At 37.8% G+C, this 23,322-nt stretch overlaps 1 protein-coding gene across 3 annotated transcripts in view; it reads right to left on the bottom strand.

The window, feature by feature from the left end:
- The window catches only part of STAT4 (signal transducer and activator of transcription 4), a 99,452-nt gene that overhangs the window by 6,251 nt on the left and 69,879 nt on the right, over positions 1-23,322 (bottom strand). For 2 of the 3 annotated variants that reach the window (XM_004385577.2, XM_023739858.1), the window contains 10 exons: positions 21,756-21,815; positions 21,441-21,458; positions 21,256-21,349; positions 19,210-19,254; positions 10,234-10,317; positions 5,175-5,273; positions 2,681-2,816; positions 1,048-1,097; positions 723-817; positions 291-427 (listed from right to left, as the gene is read on the bottom strand). In XM_004385577.2, the coding sequence (XP_004385634.1) occupies positions 291-427; positions 723-817; positions 1,048-1,097; positions 2,681-2,816; positions 5,175-5,273; positions 10,234-10,317; positions 19,210-19,254; positions 21,256-21,349; positions 21,441-21,458; positions 21,756-21,815 (818 nt within the window). The remainder of the gene's footprint in view (positions 1-290; positions 428-722; positions 818-1,047; positions 1,098-2,680; positions 2,817-5,174; positions 5,274-10,233; positions 10,318-19,209; positions 19,255-21,255; positions 21,350-21,440; positions 21,459-21,755; positions 21,816-23,322) is intronic. The other variant, XM_023739859.1, reaches the window with a different exon arrangement.

Below are 23,322 nucleotides of genomic sequence, written 5' to 3'. Positions count from 1 at the left end.
TGCAGAGCAGCTGGTGGGTTCGAACTGCAGACTTTTTGGTTATCAGCCGAGTGCTTTAAACACTGCACCACCAGGGCTCCTTGTAGTCTAGATAGTACAGATATTCATGTGATAGAGGATGCCCACGCAGGCTGTTCTAAATTTGTGTGTAACTGCTCTGGGACAACCGCAACAACTAATATTCAAACCCACTGAACACAAAAACAGAATAACACACGGGAAAACTCAAATTCCCATAACCGAACCCAAGAATACCCAATTCACATGAATAAACAGTAGTGAGCATGTACCATTTTCAGAATGGTCCACCCAGGTGAAAGTTATTCCTCCAAGGTGGCTTTCACTGAATCTTAATAAAAAGGTTCCAGGCATTTTGTCCTTTAGTAAGAGCCGTTCCTTCTCTTTACTAACAAAGCCCATGATATACCTAAAAATAGAATGATGCACAGTTTTACCTGATTAAAGACTGTAATGTATTGCATTTAAGTTTATTTGATTCACAAAGAACATACTTAGACTATATTTTGATAGTTGATCGAATGTCAATGGTACTATTAAAGTAAATACTAATACTCTATGAAGAAAGTAGAAATCACAACTATTTTGTTCCTAGGGCACTAAACATGCTTAGAAGGAAAAAGAAAGAAAGAAATGAAAAATCCAACAAGAAGAGAAAAATAAGAACCTAATAACTCATATGGAAAATATAGCCTATAATTTACCCATCAATCCAAAGGGGAAGAATGTGTTTTTTAATTAGATCCAATATTGCTTCAAGCCATATCCAAAAGGTAAACGATTTGCCAGGTAAGTGTTCCTGTTCAATAAACAAACAAGTTAGGACAATGATTATATCAGCAGTAATGTTAATATAATAATTCAGGTTCCATTTTTCAGTACTGGGACAATACTTTGGAGTTTCTTTTTATAATTATCCTTATCCAGGAAATTCTCAAAACTCTAGATTATGATATGGAGGCTTAGAAAAGAGCACTATATTTTAAAAAAAAGAATATCTAAGGGATATTCCCCTTCCCCTGTTTGTACCTTGCAGAACTTGGCCCAGGTGAGGTGACCATCACTGTAGCTAGACAGGCCTAAAATGAAAACAAAAGAAAAGAATGAGATGTTTGTTAAATAATCGGACTCTTCAATTTTGTGCTTAATTTAGATATTTTCTATTTTTGTCCCTTTCGAGTATTTAAGTACCTACTTTGGGTCTACGGAGTACTTAGTACTAGGTACAGTAAAAATATGATATCCTTTTTGCTCTTATTATCAGAGAAGAATCCTTTAGATGGAGGAGCTAGGGATGGCTTTAGGAAGAGGGTGGGTCTGTAGGACCAGGCCTCCATCAATGAGTAGAATATATATTGTCAGAGGAGAGAGAGGGGGCACTCCAGATAGCAAAAATAATGTAGGATGAGGCATGGTAGACTTGAACATAGCTTATATAAGAGACAGTAAGAGTAACCTAATGTTGGTGAATAAATATTGCACAATTAATTCATATAAATTAGGCACAGTCAGATTAACAGGAGTCTTGACTATTAAGGTGAAAAGAATTAACTAGAATTCCGTTAGGCTATAGGGAGCCATTAACTACTTTGACCCAGGGCAGTGAAAGGATACCAGAGTTTCTATCTAACTACGTTTTTAAGGAAATTATACTCATCATAAGGATAATTTGATAAAATCTGAAAAAGTGTGGTTGCTACCTATATTACCTTATTTTAAAGGTTTATTCACTAATTAATAAATAATTTATTGCATGTTTATATATTGTAGTCTATAATAAGGACTGAAAAGGATATTTTCATTAAGTAAATTTAGTAACATTTCCAGAGCCCTGATTTCTTTAATTATTTACTGATCAAAGAGTAGATGCAAGTGGCAACCCAGAATGACATTAAGTTAAAACTTTAATCACATGATTTGACTGCTGCTGCTCAAATGCATTTTGGCCCTATTTTAACTAGAATGCATATAAACCCAATTTTAATTCTTTTTGAGTACTAAATTGTGTTCACCCTAGACCTGTCAAAATACAGATATCTTTTAAAATTCTTTTGGAAAAAAGCTCAGACTATAGTTAGTACATGTAGTACTAATGACTCTGTTTTGCAAATGTTAGAAATCTGAGTCAAACCTGAAACTTTCTTTGTAGCAATGTTCTTGCTATGTAGAATTGGGTATTACCCAGGTGGTTTTGAATTTCTATTAAATTTCCTGGACCTGGTGAGGGAATTAACTATTTTCTAGTTGTTTAACGTCAATTGTGATATTAATATGAAAGACCAAGTTACCACTAAAGGTTTCACATCATATTCAGTGGAAATGACATTAGAACACCCTAGAGACTGGAGTATGGAATGGAAAAGAGGAGGTTTTAGAATTGGGCACACCTAGGCCCATGACTAGGCTTTGCTATGTACTAGCTGTGCAGTATGGCAAGTCACTTACCCTCTGACTCTCAATAGAAAATGGATAGAATAATGTCTGACTTGAGGAACTTTTGTGAGAATTAGAGATAATATAGGGCAAGCATTTAGCCCTGTACAATATAGTAGGCACTCAATAAATTGTGACAGTCAGTATTAATTGTAGCAAAGCCATCTTGGTTCTTTAAGACACTTGAGTACCAAAAACAGGCAAGTCTTCCGTATCTACCAATTCTCACCTGTAAGCTTCTCCGCCAGCATATTAAGTTGATCTGAATTAAGACCACGACCAACATAGGATGAAAACTGCCAGCTTATCACTTCCAGGAGTTGACTCAAAGTGGCAGATGGAGGATTATTAAAGAAAACCAAGTTCTGCAATACAGTTGTGAAGATGATTATATTTGTTAATCACACTATGACTATCATTCAATACACAAGATTCCTGATGTAAACTCTTTAGGTCAACCTAAGTTCATAATACAGAACATAGTCTCACCTCTGTGGTACTTTTTAAGATTGATTTTTTTTCCAAAGAATTCTCTGTTCCTTGAGAATAATACTGACTCCATCTTATCCTTGAAATAATCATTTGGCATCTCTTTGTTTAACTTTTACTGGAAAATTGTCTATAATCAACGCATACAAGTTCTTAACACTATTAAACAAATAATTAGGCAGATACTGTTTTCTGAAATAATATTAATCTTAAAAAAAATAATATTCTTTAATTGGTTTATCATGAGTTGGCACAAGTTATACCTTGACCAGACAAACTATTCCAAACAGTAAGAAACAAGCAAATCCCAGGCTAAGGAAGGTGACCCTACAATATGTATTTATGATTAACCCCAGATTCCTGTTTTATGGATATATGGTAGTCTTTTCTTTTTTTGCTCTAGGCAAGAGATGTATGATCAACTGAAAACAAGGTTGTTTGTGCCAGAAACTTGGTTAATAATGGTGGAACAGAAGACTTGGTCCCAGCCTACTGGAAAGCAGATAGGTGTGAAAGCCAAGAAAGTTGTTCTAAGACAATGAGGTGGAAGGAGGAGAAGAATTGAGAAATCTAGAGCAGTACCTGGAGGAGGCCATTGGTGAATTTGAACTAAGCTGAGCAGCAAGAAGGGGAACTGATTTGAGATTTCAGAAGGTGAGAGTAAAAAAGGACACAGCATCCAACAAAGAGTGGAGCTAGGAAGGGGAAGAAGGGAGAGAAAGAACTTCTAGAGGCAGTTTTCCTTGAACCCAAGAATTGTGTCTGAATAAACAATCAGAAAGCACAGGATATAATCAAGGTCTAGGAGCTTAGGTTTCAAAACAGAATAAAATTAGGAAGACAAAACAGACTTTGTTGTTAAGCTGGGCTCTGTAACAAGGCTGGTACATCTATGTTTTAGGAGCTGCATATGGTCTATATCTCAAGACTCCTTATCCTGGAGCAGAGTCGAATCTGGTACCTTAAGAGATGGTTAGTGTGAAGATATCAGTGGTTTTCTTACAGAAAGATTCTGAAGAGAGCTAAAATGCAGTACTGTGCTCTGAGACTGGAGAACAGAGAACTGTCCCATCTCCCTGTTTATGCCCTGGAGTTGGAAGAAGAACTATGAACAAGTGTACCTGCTAATGGGGAATGACATTTAATTTCAAGACAACTGGTTCTTCTTTTACAGAAAGACCAGGTGAGTCTTCTATTGAATTCTGTTCTCCTGTCTGCCTGCTGAGCTATTTGTGTGGCCCTCCTCTCTGCAGTTGATCTATCTCAGATGCCAGGGCACCGGTGGATAAGAAGGAGCAGGGCTGAATCATTTTCCATGTTGTATCCTTATTAGGAACATGAATTTCGAGGGAAGAAGCACTTCGAGCTGACTCATTATGGCTTGGTTCTTAATACTGGAGAGTAAAGTAAAAGAATTCTTCCCTCTGAAGGGAGAGTTTGCTTTCAACTAAGAAGAAATGTTGTTATTTACATTTGACCTATTTTCTCTAGACCTTGGTGGTTTCCGGCACAACACACTGAGGTTTTATAAGAGGGAAGTAGGGGAAATGCGCCACTTTCTGACTCATCTTTTTTGCCCTTCCCTTCCCTCATAATCTTTTGAGAAGATCATTTATCCTCAGCTTGCTTGGTAACTTGAATCCAAATTTTGGTCAGTGTCTCAAATAACCACCAGAGGGCATGAAAACCCAGTTTGAGCCTAGGATCTATTTGATCTATTATCAATTCTTGAAATTTGTGCTGTCAGAGTGCAGTTAGGTGAGGTTGATGAATACTCTAGTCACTTATTTGGAAATCAATTCTGTACCTTTGTAGAGCAGCCTGTGTGGAGAAGGGGGGAGAAGTTGGGAAGGAGGTAAAACATAGCAGTCAGATACCAAATTCTGGCCCAAGACGCCTCTCCATAGCCCAGTAAGCAAAGCCACAGAATGGCCCTAGAACTGTCTGTGATACACAAACATAGGAGGTAGGTGACAAATCCTTCAGAAATAACAAATACCTGTCTATCATGTAGGCTGGCCAGAACTCTCTCAGGGCCGAAGTATATCAGCACATTCTACTTTATCACATTAGTGGGGACTCATACAACTAAAAATATTGAAGTTCAGGAATAAAACCATCCACAAAGACATGCCAAAATTAAAAAAAAAAAATCTCTGAGGCACATGGGTTTTATTGACACAAAACCAAATGAAATAGTATTAAAGGGGGGAAAATGGGAATAGAGACTCTACCTGGGAATCGTTGGTTGACACATTGTACCAAATGATGGACGCCCAAGCATTAGGTAACTGACTGACATTGGAAATCATCACCACAGGTAATGAGCTGGTCTGGTTAAAAAAAAAAAAAAAAAGCACAGTTATTATAGGTAGTCCTACCTTACATTGGCCTTATCCTTGACCCTCTCCTCTAAAGGACCATCTCAAGCCAGCCCTACTCCTTCAGTCCTAATGTCCCCACTGCCCTGGTTACTAAATCGACTGTGAAGGTACCTGGAACTTTCTAAGCATATAGGAATCATTGTGCAGGAAAGAAGGGAGCTATGAAGAACAGGAATCCTGTCAGAGTGCTCAGTCAGGGTCTGATTTCCCTAATTATCTTCCCCAGCTTCACTTAAACATTTGTACTATATTATATCACATACTGCCCCAAATGCAACTAATTAGAAATTCAATTAATTTACCAACTATCTTCTTTAAAAGGTACATTAAAAAACTAATTTTAAATTTGCCCTGGGCTGAGTCAATATATTCAAATTATGCTTTAACACCTCAATAATGTCAGCAGTAGTAGAAATAAGAGTTTTAATTATAGAAGGTACAGAGGTAAGCAATTTTGGAACACATTTGGGAGATAGCACCCCCTTGGTCCATTGCTACAGAACTTAATTTAGTACTACTGGTACTATAGTTTCCTATCTTACAGAACAAACAGGCTTTTACAGACTAACCTGGAAAACTAATCCAATTTACAGTAGTCCCTTCCCAATAACAGGTCTTAGATTCTTGTGGATAGCAAAATACCTAGTTAGGGAACTTAATAGCTCATGGAAACATAGATTCAGAGAAAAGAGATGAGGAAGGAACTTATGAAAGTTTTTATAAATATGTTTACATTCATTAAGATAAAAGAGTAAAGGCAGTACTCTAAAACAATGTTGTTTTACAATGTAGTCAAATCCAACTCATAGCGACCCCATGTAACAGAGTAGAACTGCCCCCATAGGGTTTCTTAAGCTATAATCTTTTACAGGAGCAGATCGCCAGGTCTTTCTCCCATGGAGCTGCTGGGTGGGTTCAAACCACCAACCTTTTGGTTATCAGCTGAGAGCTTAAACTGTTGCTCCACAAATAGGGTCATATTCAGGATTCGTGAAATCATGTTTGCTTGTTTGTTCATTCAGGCACTCGCTCATTCATTCACTCAACAAATATTGAGCATCTACTATGTGCCAGGTCTTGTATTAGGCACTGTTGATAGAGTGACAAATGCAACATGATTTCCTGCCTTCAAGGAGCTCGCAGTCATTCATGTTCAATTTAATTCTAAAAGTGTCTTAATTCCTTCTTTGAGTTCAGTGGTAACTGTTATAAGAGGATCAAAACAAATGTACTGTTAATGTTCCTATGATTTGTCTTTGCTCATTACATTAAAAAATCTTCCTTCTGGGAGATCTTTATGTAGGAAACATAAACTGAAACTACATTACTCCATGACATAGTTCAAGAATATTCATTTCTCTTTAGGCTTTCCACTGAGTATCCATGACTCAGGAACTCCCAGAAAGCAAAAACAAAACAAACAGAAAAAAAAAAAAAAAAAGCAAACTGGGCAACAGATTATTCAATATATATTGAATTCATAACACCCATGAGATTTATCATTTATAATAATTTAACCCCACCATTCGTCTGTTAGTTTGTTGTATTGTGGTGGCTTGCATGTTGCTGTGATGTGAGAAGCTATGCCACTGGTATTTCAAACACTGGAAGGGTCAGCCATGGTGAACAGGTTTCAGTGGAGCTTCTAGACTAAGACAGACTAGAAAGAAGGACCTGGTGATATACTTCTCAAAAAATTGGCCAGTGAAAACCTTACGAATAGCAGTGGAACAATGTCTGATATAGTGCTGGAAGATGAACCCCTCAGGTTGGAAGGTACTCAAAATGCAACTGGGAAAGAGCTGCTTCCTCAAAGCAGAGTTGATCTTGATGATGTAGATGGGAGTAAAGCTTTCAGGACCTTGATTTGCTGATGTGGCATGACTCAAAATGAGAAGAAACAGCTGCAAACATCGATTAATAATCAGAAGGTGGAATGTATGAAGTATGGACCTAGAAAAATTGGAAGTTGTCAAAACTGAAATGGAATGCATAAAGATCTATATCCTAGGCATTAATGAGCTGAAATGGACTGGTATTGGCCATTTTGAATCGCACTACTAAGCCTGGAATGACCAGTTGAAGAGGAATGGCGTCACATTCATCATCAAAAAGAACATTTTGAGATCTATCCTAAAGTATAATACTGTTAATGATAGCATAATATCTATACGCCTACAAGGAAGACCAGTTAATACAACTATTATTCAGATTTATACACCAACCACTAATGTCAAAGATGAAGAAATTGAAGATTTTTACCAATTTCTGCCATCTGAAATTGATCAAATGTGCAATCAAGATGCATTGATAATTACTGGTGATTGGAATGTGAAAATTGGAAACAAAGAAGAAGAATCAGTAGTTGGAAAATATGGCATTGGTGATAGAAACAATGCCAGAGATTGCATGATAGAATTTCACAAGACCAATGACTTATTCATTGCAAGTATCTTTTTCAACAACATAAATGGCAACTATACATGTGGACCTCACCAGATGGAATACACAAGAATCAAATTGACTACATCTGTGGAAAGAGACAATGGAGAAGCTCAATGTCAACAGTCAGAACAAGGTCAGTGGTCGATTGCCAAACAGACCATCTATTGCTCATATGCAAGTTCAAGCTGAAGCTGAAGAAAACTAAAACAAGTCCATGAGAGCCAAAGTACGACCTTGAGTATATCCCACCTGAAATCAGAGACCATCTCAAGAATAGATTTGACATACTGAACACTAATGACTTAAGTCCAGATGAATTGTGGGATGACATCAAGGACATCATAATGAAGAAAACAGAAGGTCATTAAAAAGACAGTAAAAAAAGAAAAGACCAAAATGAATATCAGAAGAGACTCTGAATCTTGCTCCTGAACATACAGTAGCTAAAGCGAACAGAAGAAATGATGAAATAAAAGAGCTGAGCATAAGATTTTGAGGCCAGCTTGAGAAGACAAAGTAAAGCATTATAATGAAATTGTAAAGACCTGGAGTTAGAAAACCAAAAGGGAAAAACACGCTCAGCATTTCTCAAGCTGAAAGAACTGAAGAAAAAATTCAAGAGTTGAAATATTGAAGGATTCTATGGGCAAAATATTGAATGACTCAGGAAGCATCAAAAGAAGAATGAAAGGAATACACAGAGTCACTCTACCAAAAAGAACTGGTTAACATTCAGTCATTTCAGGAGGCAGCATATGATTAAGAACTGATGGTATTGAAGGAAGAAGTCCAAGCTGCACTGAAGGCATTGATGAAAAACAAGGCTCCAGTAATTGACAGTTTACCAACTGAGATGTTTCAACAAATGGGTGCAACACTTGAAGCACTCACTCGTCTATGCCAAGAAGTTTGGAAGACAGCTACATGGCCAACTGACTGGAAGAGATCCATATTTGTGCCCATTCCAAAGAAAGGTGATCCAACAGAATGTGAAAATTATCACACAATATCGTTAATATCACACACAAGTAAAATTTTGCTGAAGATCATTCAAAAGCAGTAGCAGCAGTACATCAACAGGGAACTGCCAGAAATTCAAGCCAGATTAAGAAGAGGATGTAGGACAAGGGATATCATTACTGATGTCAGATAGATCTTGGCTGAAAGCAGTGAATACCAGAAAGATGTTTACCTGTGTTTCATTGACTATGCAAAGGCATTTGACTGTGTGGATCATAACAAATTATGGATAATATTGCAAAGAACGGGAATTCCAGAACACTTAATTGTGCTCATGTGGAAACTGTACATAGACCAAGAGGCTGTTGTTTGAACAGAACAAGGGGATACTGCGTGGCTTAAAGTCAGGAAAGGTGTGCGTCAGGGTTATATCATTTCACCATACTTACTCAATCTGTGTGCTGAGCAAATAACCAGAGAAGCTGGACTATATGAAGAAGAACCCGTCATCAGGATTGGAGGAAGACTTATTAACAACCTGTTATATGCAGATGACACAATCTTGCTTGCAGAAAGTGAAGAGGACTTGAAGCACTTACTGATGAAGATCAAAGATTACAGCCTTCAGTGTGGATTATATCTCAACATAAAGAAAACAAAAATCCTCACAACTGGACCAAAAAGCAACACGTGATAAATGGAGAAAAGATTGAAATTGTTAAGGATTTCATTTTACTTAGATTCACAATCAACGCCCATGGAAGCAGCAGTCAAGAAATCAAATGACGCATTGCACTGGGCAAATCTGCTGCAAAAGACCTCTTTAAAGTGTTAAAAAGCAAAGATGTTACTTAAGGACTAAGGTGTACCTGACTCAAGCCATGGTATTTTCAATTGCCTCATATGCATGCGAAAACTGGACAACGAATAAAGAAGACCAAAGAACTGATGTCTTTGAATTATGGTGTTAGTGAAGAGTATGGAATATACCATAGACCACCAGAAGAACAAACAGATCTGTCTTGGAAGAAGTACAGCCAGAATGTTCCTTAGAAGCAAGGATGGTGAGACTTCATCTCACGTACTTTGGACATGCTAGCTGGAGAGACCAGTCGCTACAGAAGGACATCATACTTGGTAAAATAGAGGGTCAGTGAAAAAGAGGAAGACCCTCAATGAGACAGACTGACACAGTGACCACAACAATGAGCTGAAAGATGGCAACAATTGTGAAGATGGAGAGGACTGGGCAGTGTTTCATTCTGTTGTACATACGATCGCTATGAGTTGGATCCGACTGACAGCACCTAACAACAACAGCAATTTAACCAGAAAAGTATGTTGACTAATCAGTGAATATTTGACATGTTGCTTTTCTAAATTAAAACAAAAATAATGACTAGGGAATGTATTAAACCTGGAATAGACTGAGCTTTCATCTACAAAAGCTGCCCACTTCCCCAAACGTTATAAGTAAGTAGTAGATGTTCCTTGAAACACGTACTTCCAAATCTATGGTCAGGCCATAGAGGCAGATCTGTGTCTCAAAGGTTATGGAATGAAGCTCTTCGGTCACCATGTGAGAGCCCTAAAGGAGAAAGAAATATATTGTTATCTTACAAATACATACTCGTTATCTACTATGATTAGGCCTGCTTCTATAAATATTAGTAAACCTTTAAATAAAAATAAATTCCCCAAAACATTCCCTCTTATTGTTTTAAAAGTTGTTTAAAATATATACATGGTTGGGAAAAAATCTTCATTTCCACAAACAGAATGATTTCTTTGTGTCAAAAACAAGATAATTTCTGGCTTTTAAAATTCCAGTATATTTTCATCAGCTGAAATTTAGACAAGTCATTCTTGTTTATTTTTAACTTTTGAAAATTAATCCTTTTGATTTACCATATTTTAATAAAAACAAGCTATATATGTGTGTTTATAATAGAAACTGGTCTTGGTGTCATAATGAATTTGTTTAAAAAGAAAGCAAGACATTCTCCTAGTTAAACATGGCAGCTGAATACGAGCATTTTCCTCTGCTCTCTCCAGAAACTCCAATAAAGTAACAGCTGGAGTTTTATTTACTTTCCCATAAAGTAAAACTGGAAGCTTGATCCCTGAGTGACAGGTGGGGGAGTATGGAATGAGAGTAACAAGAAGAGTCCCATGTGCCTCAGAACCCAGGGGTTGGAAGCACTAAGCTCCTTTGAGGCTGGAGAGTAGAAGAGGGCTGGGCACGAGGGCATTGCTAGACAGTCAGGATAAGGGGAGGGACTACCTAGGTTGCTGGTGGAAGGAAGTTTCAAAAAAATCAATTGTACAACAGCATCAGAGGACAACCAGTCCATACTGGAGCAGGAGGACAAAGAATCCCAGAAGGATGGTACCAAGGGAAAAAAAAAAAAGAAGAGGAAGAAGAAAAAGAATTCATAGATCAGTATATTTGACCATATTGTGAGGAGTTTTTCTAGTTCTGAAGGAAAGTTTGGGGCAACATTAGTGACAGATACATACAAAATTTTATTCAACTGTTAAATCCAGGGAAAACTAAAAGTGATACAAGACTGGAAATACAATCATAGTGTGCTATGTGGCCCAGCTGTGAACAATTTTTATATAATCACAGCAATGTAAACATTGAATATATTGATTAAACCAAGATATGTTATATAATAATACCGTAAAGATGGGGAAAATTTATATGTATGGCAAGCTGGTATAAGAGGCCCATAGTTTGATCTCTTTTGTGGAAAGAATTCAGGAGTTAAGTGTTTAAAATTTTTTTAAAAATGAAGAAATGCCGGTATTAGCATGATATTTGCTGCTTAAAAAATGATCATCTGTGGGGAGTGGGACTTGGGGGGGTGGCGTTACTGTTTTTTTCTTGAAGAAATCTTGCATCACTTTGCTATTCAGAGTGTGGCCCAGGACCAGCGGCGTTGTCATCATCAAAAAGGTTTTTAGATAAACGGAATCTCTGGCCCATCACAGGCCCATCTGAATTAGAGTTTGCATTTTAACAAGATGCCAGGTGGAATTTGGGAGGCAGTTATACTCAATGCAGTGTATCCACTTTGTGCTTCATCTCCAAAGCGATGTGGAGAAGTTGAGATGGTATAGAAAGCTTAATCAAGTTCAAAAAACAAGCCCTGTGAGAAGATGTGAACAGAAGTAAATTATCTAAACCAGAAAACTCAGGATAGAGGTGGGGTTGGAAGTGGCAGGATCAGCTCTGGGAGAAAGGGTGATCTAATATTGATATGGGTTAGTAAGTCAGAATTTATTTCCATTAAAATTAAAACCAAAAATAAGTCTAAAATGATAATGGTAGTCCTGGTGGTACAGCAGTTAAGTGCTCTGCTGCTAACCAAAAGGGTGGTGGTTTGAACCCACCCAGTGGCTCCACGGGAGAAAGACCTGGCAATCTGCTTTAGGGAAGGTTATAGCCTAGGAAACCCTATAGGGTCACTATGAATTGAAATCAACTCGATGGCACCTAACAACAACAACAATTATATGATAACATGAATAATACTTATATGAAGAAGACTTTATCGATAATAAGGTATGTTAAACTTAGGATTTGTTAGAAGTAGAGAAAAACTCCTCTTTCCTTTTGACTAGGTCATTGTGGTACCTCACCTTACCTGAGGGTAGCTAGATGGACTCGAATGGAATCACTTTTGACTAGGTTAGTAGAAAGTTCTACATAATGAAAATTCCCCTTAAAATCCCTTGTTGTTGTGTGCCTTTGAGTAGAACCCAACTCATAGTGACCCTATCTGACAATACATCTGCCCCATAGGGTTTCCTAGGCTGAAATCTTTATGGAAGCAGATCAACAGGTCTTTCCTCCCGTGGAGCTGCTGGTGGATTCGAACTGCCAACCTTTTGGTTAGCAGCTGAGCCCTTAACATTGCTTAGAACACCCATAAAATATAGTGCAGGACGATCTCCCAGTACAAGTACACACTCAACAGCCACTTCCCTCTGTTTTTCCTCTACCCTTCAGTGTTGCAACAAATTGCTGGGTTTTTTTTTTGTTTGTTTTGTTTTGTTTTTTGGTAGAGCACGAGATGAGTAGTTGGCTTGTGTTTAGGCACCAAGTTGAACAAAAATCTATTTTTAAACAATAGAAATCTCACTGTCCTTTGGGGGCACTATGCAAAGCACTAAGCCCAACTGAGGAATCCACCACTTCCATTTCACATTCACCACTAGGTGCCTTTCACGTTCACACTGAGTGCGGTGGTGCATAGGATGGTACAAGCTGCTGCAGAACATTTGTGAGGCCTGAGGCAAGCACACAGATGGAGACCCATGCACCATATGTCTAAATATTTAAACATTATAAATCAAGTTAACAAACTGTTAAAATATGGTCTAGCCTCTTGCCTTGACATAGAAGATTTCAAATGACCTAATCAGCCAGATTTTAACTCCTCAGAGTTCCGTTGGAACACGGTGGTTCAGAGAGAGTTGGCTTCTGGACCACGGCCCACCTGGAATGCCTGTTGTGGCTCCTTGCCCTCTCCTGTGCCTAGTAAATTTTAAATTGATGTTTCCATCTGTGCTTGGAAGTCCTGAAAGGAGAACTGAGGTCTTTTGGGCTGGGAATTCTGGGGTCCCAAACTCTGGGTGAGCACATTGCCTTGACCCACATATTTCTTTCTTTGTAGGGGGTGGGGTGCAGCTGGAGGCAACAAAGGGAGCTGTTTTGAGTATGAGGTCCCATGCCTCCCTGATTCTAGCTGCTGTAGTTTAGTTTGTAGACTTAAATGTACATATGATGTGATCTCATCATTCCCTCAGACAGTTTAGTTATAGGACCTGTCTGTTCACCATCCAAACTTTTCATCCAAGCTGAAAAGTGTGAGAAACCAGGATACCACATTCAGAGACAGAGCAGTGACCCTCAGGATGGCCTACTAACTTTGAAAAAGGCTTCATGCTTTACATATTAGTAAACTGAAATGGGAGTGGTGAGAGGTTTTCTCAGTGATTCAAACTATAACAGAAACCAATTTCTAATATTTACTTAAAAACCTTGCCACAGTTGTGAGGCACATCTAGAAAGAAATCCAGGAACGAAGCTGACATACAATCCACATAATGAGAAAAGAAGCTTTTGACAAATGGTAGCATCATTAATTTTCAAAGCTTTCAAGGCCATCAATAATAGTCTTCATTATTCTTTCAGTGCAGTTCAAGCCAGAGACACTATACAATTTCATATTACCAGGGTGTATTTCCTACAGGTTGGGAAAATGTCATAGACAAGATGCACCATTAATGTCTGTATGAAAAGCCATTTTTATCATCTGAGATGATTACAGATTTAAAATATCCATATTTATGATATTTATATTATATGGCACTGAATATTATCCTGGATTGACTGTTCTATACTTCTAAAGAAAACTACCCGTTGGATAACCTGCTAAGAAACTGGAAAACTGGCCAAGCAACTTGACCAGGACACCATCTGGAAAAAAGCACACAACCTTATCAAAGGTAGGTCCTGATGTCACCATATTCTTTTTTGTTTCCTCTGCTCAGTGCTTCATAGTACACTTTGGAAACTTAGAATATACTAGCAAATGGTTATGACTTTTTGGCTTGAAAGAAAACTTCTGCTAAGAAAAATATGACTGGAATAAGAACAATTTTCAGCCAACTTTCTTACTTGTCTCTTAACAAGTTGTAATCTGTAATGATGGTGCTCATTGAAAACCATGTGATATAGAAAATAATTAAAATAATCCATTCACCTAATGAATATTTATTGTGCATCTATTATGTGATAGATACTGAGTTAGTTGCTGGGGAACAATGATGAGAACAACAATAACAAAAAGGTACAACCACACAACATAGCCCTTAATCACAAAATCATAAAAAAAGAATGCAAAATCCAACTATATTCAGCCAGTAAAATAAGGCTGCTGTACAGATGACATTACATTCTAAGAACTCTAAGTTTTTTTAGTGCTATTCTTATACCAATTTCTCCCTTAAAAAAAAAAGTGTTGCAACTACTTAAATTAGTTCATAAGGAGATCAACTTCCTGTGAAAATGCTTGGGCTACTTGGAGTGTGAGTAGTGTGTTTGTGTTTGAGAACACTGAACCTTGAAAGAACATCTGTTTGCCTATTTTGTTAAATGAAACTCAAGTCATCCAGGCTTTACTAATAGTAATAGTGTCTTTGTGCTTCACGACTCTCCACCACATAAACAAAATTACCTAACACCTCAGTCTGTGGTTAAAACTGTTATTTATCAGTTAAAGCCTACTGACAAAGTACAAACTCAAGAGACGGCAATTCCAGCTTCCCCGTTCAAACAGTTTTCACATTTCAACAATCACTCTCTTGCTCAGTCCTTGCCAGATAAGGACCTCTGGGGAAAGGTTGCTTCCTGGGAATGTTTGTATTACAAGGTACAGACTGATGGCTTCCAAGTTTAGCCACATGCTAGATGATGGAATCGTTTCTTCGTTGTGACTCTTCCAAGGAAAGAACAAAGGTTGGAGAAAGAGGCAGCGATTATTAAACATGACTTTGTGGCAGTGTGTCTTCAGTTTCCTCAAGGGGCATTGTGAAATTCCAAAGCAAATTCTTAAAATTAAATTCACTAAGAAAAAAAATTTAAAGACCTTATTCTCTCTTTGCAATTCTGAGGATTATAGAATCTTAGTTTAAAAAGCCTGAGAGATTTTCTAGTCCAATGGTTTTCAAATTTTTTAACCCTTGGAACATGTTCTTGAAAGTATATTTTCCACCCGTGTTCCAATATGTAAAATACATAAAATAGAGTTGCCTTGATTGAAACATGGGTTGGGACCCAGAGTTCCACCTTCCAGCAAGCCCCATACAGAGGTGGCTCCTGAGGCACGTCTTTGGTCTCTCTGAGCCTTCTGGGAACAGCATGGGTCTCCCTCTTCTCTTCACACATATCTAAATACAGGAACCCTTGTACATCCTGACAGGTCATCTCTTGTTTGATAATCTGAGCCAAATAACCACAAAGGTACTGCAATTCTAAGAAAGTTAGGAATGGAGACTTTAGGGAAATAGATGATTCATAACATCTTGGTATGTTCTTGATCATTAAAAAACTCTCCAACTCAAGTTCTCATAACCACAAAAAGCAGAACTGAGAGACCTAAAGTTGTGTGTGTATGTGGTGGGGGTGGGAGGCAGTGGGGTGGTTAGGAACCTGAGATATGGAATCCTATGAAAGATGCATACATAAATGGTGGTCTGAGGTTTTAAGGAGCTGGAGCCAGAATATAGAAATGCTCATAGGAGTCATGTCTCCAACTCAGCACTTGGTGGGTAGCAACTTGTCTTAGGGCAGTTTTCTCACCTGTGCAAGTACCTGCTCTTACAGAAGGGGCATCATGGCAGTCTAATCAGTGACAGCCATAGCAAACATCTACACAGCACATTACCGTTGACTTTCACACACTCCATTCTCATATGATCCTCACAACAACGCTATGGAGTGTACGTTAACATTCTCCTCCTTGTATAGATAAGGAAATTGGGAGTTAGAGGGGTTATGTAGCTGGTGCAGTTAGACTGCTTGTAAGAAGCCGAGCCCACCAGGGTGCTGTTGCTACTACCCCACCAATGCACAACAGAAATGCAAAAGGAAACATGGCAGACAAGGAAACAGTTGAGATCATTTTCTGAAGAAGCATTATTTTAAATTCTTTCTAAACTTTGAAATGATTCTGGCGCGCAGTAGCTACGTGATTTCTGAGACTGCAGGATAAGTGTAGACAGCAGCAGCAGGAGCTGGAGTGGAGGGGAGCTGTGAGCTCCCTCGTAGGAATCCCAACAAGCCGAACACGTATGATGAGATAAAGGGGTGGGGGTGGGGGGAGAGGGGAGGAGTCAAGAGGAGTGCCAACCAGTTCGGCCTCGCTCAGGGAAGGTTTTGCAATCCCAGAGGCGGCACAGCACAGCGGCCTAGAGCGTGTTCAGGAGAACCAGATTGCAGCAATTCGAATTGTGAAGGCCCTGCCTCTTCCTGCCCGTGTAACCTTGAGTAAGTTGTGTGACCGCCCTGTGCCTCAGTTTTCCTAACTGTGAAGTACGCGTGACACTAATAGTAGTACCTTCTTCATAGCGTTGTTGCAAGAGTTATGTAAATCAGTATTAGTGAAGCTCTTCGATTAGTGTCTCGTATATAGTAAATGACACACGAGGGTTTGTTAAATAAATTCTTATGAGGCTGTGAACTCTGCCATACATCGCAGCACCTTTCTGAAACTTGAAAACGAGGTTATGATGTCCTGCTTCCTGCTTTCTCACAAGTTTAGTTACCACAGTCCCTGCCCGCCCTTGACTTTACGAACCCTGCTCTATCACCATCTCTTTCCCGGTATTTCATAACTTTCCTTTGGTCACCCCATCTGACTGGCTGAGCCTCTGATTCCCTGGCTTGTCTTCCTAAGTCCACCTCATATATTTTGTGACTTTTCCACCGTTCCTGAACAACGTTCAAGCTTGTGGTTGCTTTTAAATGTACCTAGGTGTCATATTAAAATTCTATCAACAGGGGGAGCTCAAAGAATAGCTTACAATAAAATTATCCTGATTTAGCAAGTCTGAAAAAAAGCAAGAAAAATCGTTCTGATATGGCTGCAAGATTTTGCTATTAATTGGAAAATAAGAGCAAATAAATTCAAAGTAATATAAAAAGACATTGTTAATAAGATAGTGGCTGGTTTTCCTATCGTAGAAGATGATTTACTGAGATTTCCATCTCTAGGGACATCCAAAGAAAGATTTTGATTTTGCATTCATCAAGATGACAATGTACTGGGGAGTCGGGCTATTTCTATTTATTCCCATTTGGGTTTTTTCTTTTTTTAAGGTAAAAAAAGCTCAGAAGAATTGTGTTTAGTCTGTTCAGACTTAGTATATAATATATAGGAATGTCAAGTTGAATGAAACGCTGACCAAAATTCCAGTGAGATGGATGAAATGGCCTTTTATTTATAATGTGCTAATGCTTCACAAATGTTTAGAAAACCTTGATGGATTTCTATAAGGTAGAAGGAATATCTCCCTCTTATTTATATTAGCAGAAGATCCTTAAACTCAGAAGGCCTGCTCACGTGATTATCTTGTGCTGTAGAGACATGGTTAAGGGAATGAAGAATTCTTGGAGGGGAGAATGGTAGGGCAGTCGACCTTTTGTGATGGATCTTTGTGGTTTTGCGGGGTGTTCTAGACTGACTGAACTTGAATGCTGGATTTATAAAGTGCTTTTCTTCCAAATAATTCAAAGATCTTTCTCATAGGAACTATGACTATAAAGCCACGAAATTAAATCCATTCAAACACCCCAAAAATAGACCTCCCTGCTTTATAACTGCCTCACGTGGGTGATCTGACATACGCAGCGTCTCTGAGCAGGCAGAGTTGGGCAGTACTACCCTGATATCTTAGGGGGGGAAAATGCAGTATTTCTTGATTAGATCATTTGTCAAGACTCACATTTTCAGAGCATGGATTCAAACCCAGGCTTTCTAATTCCAAAAATGTAAGGAAAGAACAGACGTCCAGCCTAATAAATAGATGATCTCCCAGGTCACTTCTAATCCTGGATTTGACGAGTCTATCATTTACCGGAAGTCCCTAGATGGTGCAAAAGGTTAACTGTGTTTGGCTGCTAGCCAAAAGGTTGGAGGTCAAGTCCACCCAGAAGTACCTGGGAAGAAAGGCCTGGTGATCTACTTCCGAAAATATCAGCCATTGAAAACTCTGATACACAAGGGGTCGCGATGAGTCAGAATCGACTCAACAGCAACCGGTTTACCATTTACTAACTCAAATGCAAGTGCTCAGTCTGCTTCAGTTTGTTCTTTTAATCAGTTCATCCTGTGGAATAAAAACCTTAAATATAAGCAAGGGTTAATTGATACCAGAAAGTAATAAGGTTGTTTTCACCCGTGATTTCCTCATAATGTGTCCTGAGTTTTGAGCCTTACCTCATATCTATGGGAAAATGAGTGATTTTCATTTCTTTAGGACTGGCTAAAAAATTATGGCACATCTGTAAAATGCAATATAATGCAACCACTTTAAATCATGTCCTCCAAGAATGTTTAAAGTAATGGAAAGCAGTTCACCATACCTGGCTATGTGAAAAAGCAGATTATGAAATAATGTGTACTGTGTCTTTTTAGAGTAATATATACACAGATAAAAGACTGGAAGGATGTGTTGTGTACCAAAATGTTGATAGTCATTTTCTTTTGAGAGTTTATTATACGCAAATTTTATTTTCTCCTTATTTTAAATTTCCCATACTGTCTTCAATTATCAAGCTTTATTTTTGTAATCAGAAAAGTAAAATTGATTTTATTTAAAAAAAGGATAATTTAAGAATTTTATAAAAATAAGATACTATAGAATTGTATCTTAGAAAATTTCTCTGAGAGAAAATATTTCCTACCTCATTTCCTTTGCTTCCAGCACTGGATTTCATTTCTTTTGGTTGCTTTGTAAAAGAAAACAACAGTGTTTAAATGGAGAAGCATTATCAGCTAAATGTCAAGCAGTTGTACCTGTTGTAGTGGTTTTCTTGGCCACAATTTTTGACTTCTAAAATAGTAACCCAAAGATGTCTAACTCATTGAAACCTGAAGTAGTTCCCCAGACTCAACAGAAAGGAGCTTTCTGTCTTACCGCATGGGGTGTCACTTTAAAAATATCAGTGCATCAAGTGACCAAGTTGGCATACCATTTTTCAGCCAATAGTTTGAAAAGAGGAAATCATCTAGGATCTTTTAGAATCTCTTCAGTCCTCCACTTTGGAGGACTGAGGTAAACTGGATGATAGCACCTAACCCCCGTGAAACCAAGTCTAACGCAGAGAACTGGCAAAGTAAACTATGGGGTGGTGTGCCATATGGCACGTTAAGCTGTTAAATGGTGGTATGGTAGAAGACAACTTAACTGATGCAAAAAAAATATTCGTAATATAAATTACAAAATGGAAAAAGGCAGAGAACAAATTATGTAGTAATTTATTTAGGAAAAAAGAATGAAAGCATAAAATAAGCATGTTAGTATTACCTCGAGGTAGTGAGATTATAGGTGATTTTTCATTTTTTAAATTTTGCTTCTCTGATTTTCTACATTTACTTTTATATTAAAATGTGATTAAAGTTATTATGCAAAAGATAATATATATGAAAATTCTTTCCAACTAGAAGAGCACTGTAAAACTACGGTTTTGTTATTTTATGTATGATACCTGCTGGAATAAGAACTTAACCGTTTTTTGGTGTGCTCCTTGTCCTTTCTTTTCCACATGACTCTTGGGAGACAGGCATCTTTAAGTTAAGGGCCTCTTGCTGCTCTGCCTGTTACCCAGTATTGAAAGTTCCTTGAGGACAGGAATTGAGCCTAACTAAAAAGTGCTGATTACAAGAAAGTAAAATGCATGGCTCAATACATTTTATTTCTTTGGCAATCTCACGTGGGAGAGATTCAATTAAAAAGAAATACACTCTTCAAAACTGAAGACCAAACAAAAACGAAAACCAGCATTTGGAATTATATAAATTTGCGTTTGCAGATACCTTTCTGTTAACCTAGATATTATCTTTTAAAAAGTAGACCTTTTGGTGCCCAGACACTCAGGTGAGATACTTCCTAATGTTAAAAACCAGACAAGTAACGTGTTTCTGGCAAGAGAAGTAGTAGGCTTTTTGGGAATCTAAGAATTATGCAAAAAAATAAGAAAGGCAGGAAGAGAACTCTAGGTTAAGAGGAAGTGGTAAAAACAAGAAGCAACAGGATGGGGCTGGGTCAGAAGCTTTCTAGACATGCTAAGGCCAACTTGGCTGCAGCAGTCATACCCAGGGACATAATATTTCCCCAAATTATCCTCCTGAAATGCAAGCGCTTTTAGCCAGACATGTTTTTATTGGGTATCACTTCTTGGTGAAAATTAAAAATTGAAACCAGGAAAGCCTATCCATTATGAAACAGATTATCCCTGTCATTAGCATAAAAAAAAAATGACCAGCTGCTGCATAACTTAGTCCTACAACATCATGGAGTCCCCGGGTGGTGCAAATGGTTACTGTGCGTGGCTGCTACCCAAAAGGTTGGAGGTTTGCATCCACCCAGAGGCACCTCAGAAGAAAAGTCTGGCACTCTACTTAAGACAAATCGGCCATTGAAAACTCTACGGAGCACAGTTCTATTCTGACACACATGGTGTCGCCATGAGTTGGAATCGACTCAACGGCAACTGGTATATTACTGGTACATCACCACTGTGAAGAACTCAGACTTTCTGACTTCAAGTTCAGTGCTCTTTCTACCATTTTAATTCTTCAGTGATGGCATGTTTTGTTCATCAGCATGGGACTTAACCTCATATAAGAAGCCATAAAGAAGAAAATATACTGAATTATAAGGACTGTTAATATAGATGTACCTGATTTATAAAAAAATTAAAGTTGTGTAATTTTACTGCCAAACTCACCAAATGTCGAAATTCCACTGAGAGACTCCCGTTAGAAGATTCTTCAATGGACATGGCTTTGACATGAGTTCCACAAAGAACAAATCTTCGATTGCTGGAGAGGAAATCTTAGCTATTTACATGGTCACCGGTAAAATGTATTTACGAGAACAGCAAAAAAAACTTCTACAAAGTAAATGTCTTACCTTAGAGTTGAAACATTCCTGTAAAACCAAGAAGATTCTTGAAATGAGATATTGAATAGATCTAGTAAAAATATTCTATCATACTTTAGAGGATGGTCTATAAAATTTCATTTGAAATCTTTATAGTAAATTTTTTGAGTAAGTCCTCATCGGAGCTCTGGTAAGTATTTGAATTTTAAAGTCACATATTTGAAGTACATTGATATGTAATGGTAAATGAGTAAATTATAAAGTTTAAAATCATTCTATAAAATTAGGGCAATTCATTAAACACCTCTTACATTTTCTCTTTTTGAAATGAAATTCGAAACTTACTTGTCAATTGATGCTTTAACCTTTACCTGATAGTTTAACTCTGGCAACTTTATTAGTAGTCTGAAAAGAAACATCAATAAATAATCAAAGATCAACTTTAAAGTGTTACAGCCATCTTTTATTTCACTTAAATATTTAACTGTATTTATGGCATATACATACAAATCCAACTTACAATATCTACATTTGTATATTAGTATGTTCTAAAAGTGTACAATTCCTCTTTAGTTTGCCATGTTACCAATGAATTGTTGACATCAGCCACTTAATATGATTATTTACAAACACTTGAAAAGTGTTTCCAAACGCTGAAAATTTGAAATGTATTTGGATAATACATTGGCCAGGTTAGGAAAATGGTGTCTATTTAGGCCAAAATTCAAATTCTAGCTAAATATATAAATACAAGAAAAATTATTTGAAAATATATTAATATGGCTCCATTTTATACTTACATTATGAAAAACAATTATTTGTAAGCTTAGTAAAACTAAATGTTTTGATGATAACTGTTTTATGATGAAAATACTGAGAAAGATTATGCCTCTGGTAGAATATGTACAATCCCAATTCAAATGCACTTGTAATCTTTAAACATACTATATTTAAGTAACAGCAAAAGTGTTCGTAACTAGAAAAGACCTAACTTCAAACAACTTAACAGTGATTGAAGTTCAGAATAACAATTCTTTTAATTCCTTCTTCTGGTATCAGCCCTTCCTTTATTCTTTTGTTTTCCCCAACTCCTCAGAGCTTGTCCTCTGATGCACCCTGTCTGTGGGTTTTGTTCAGTTTCTGAGATATTCAATCACTCATTCATTCATTCACTCTCACATTCATCCCAGTTCTTGCCCACTTATTCAGCACGTATTGAGCTCCTGATATATACCTGCCATGCCTCCAGGTAATAGGGAACTATAGAGAAGGGAAGATGGGGCAAGGAGAAGTGTGGACCTGGCTAATCAGCATTAGAGAAATATAATCATAGATAATGGACATTCTCAACAAAAGTGTAGGTAGAATGTAGCAATGGCTCCTTAAATGTTCTGAACAAGGCACAGCATTGGTGTCAGGCTTTGGGGTAGGATAAGTGTGCAGTAGTTGTTAGTAATGGGAAGTTAAGAAGAAGGATGTTCATATGAAAAGAGGCAAGATGTTTTCCCTCTCTGTCTTCCATTCAGTCCTACTTCTGATAAGCTGTAAGAAGCTGTTGACTAACAATGGAGTCCCGTGTCATCCCTGCCTTTGGAATAGGAGGATGCAGTGCCATGATAGAGAGGAGTTTTAGGGAAAATCCTGAATACTATGTAAAGGACCATCTATCAAGACAGTGGGGAGCAGGGTACAGAGAGAAGAATGGGGATCTAACAGTCAGGTGGAAGAGAAGGGCAGAACCCCCAAACCAGGGACTAATGACCTATTTCCTTGGCAACCAGTTCAAATGTGCAAGGTGGTGCTGCTTCAGGGACCTCTTGCACTCAGAATTCTTTGCTGAGTAATTCCTACTCATCTTCCTTTTCATCTCAGAGAGCGTCTTAGACTCACCATATCACCTACGGGAGTGTCT

The sequence above is a fragment of the Trichechus manatus genome, unplaced genomic scaffold (assembly GCF_000243295.1).
Source record: "Trichechus manatus latirostris isolate Lorelei unplaced genomic scaffold, TriManLat1.0 scaffold00142, whole genome shotgun sequence".
NCBI classification, from domain to species: domain Eukaryota; kingdom Metazoa; phylum Chordata; class Mammalia; order Sirenia; family Trichechidae; genus Trichechus; species Trichechus manatus.
The sequence above is the reverse complement of the archived record's forward strand: the minus strand, read 5'-3'. Positions and strand labels throughout refer to the sequence as shown.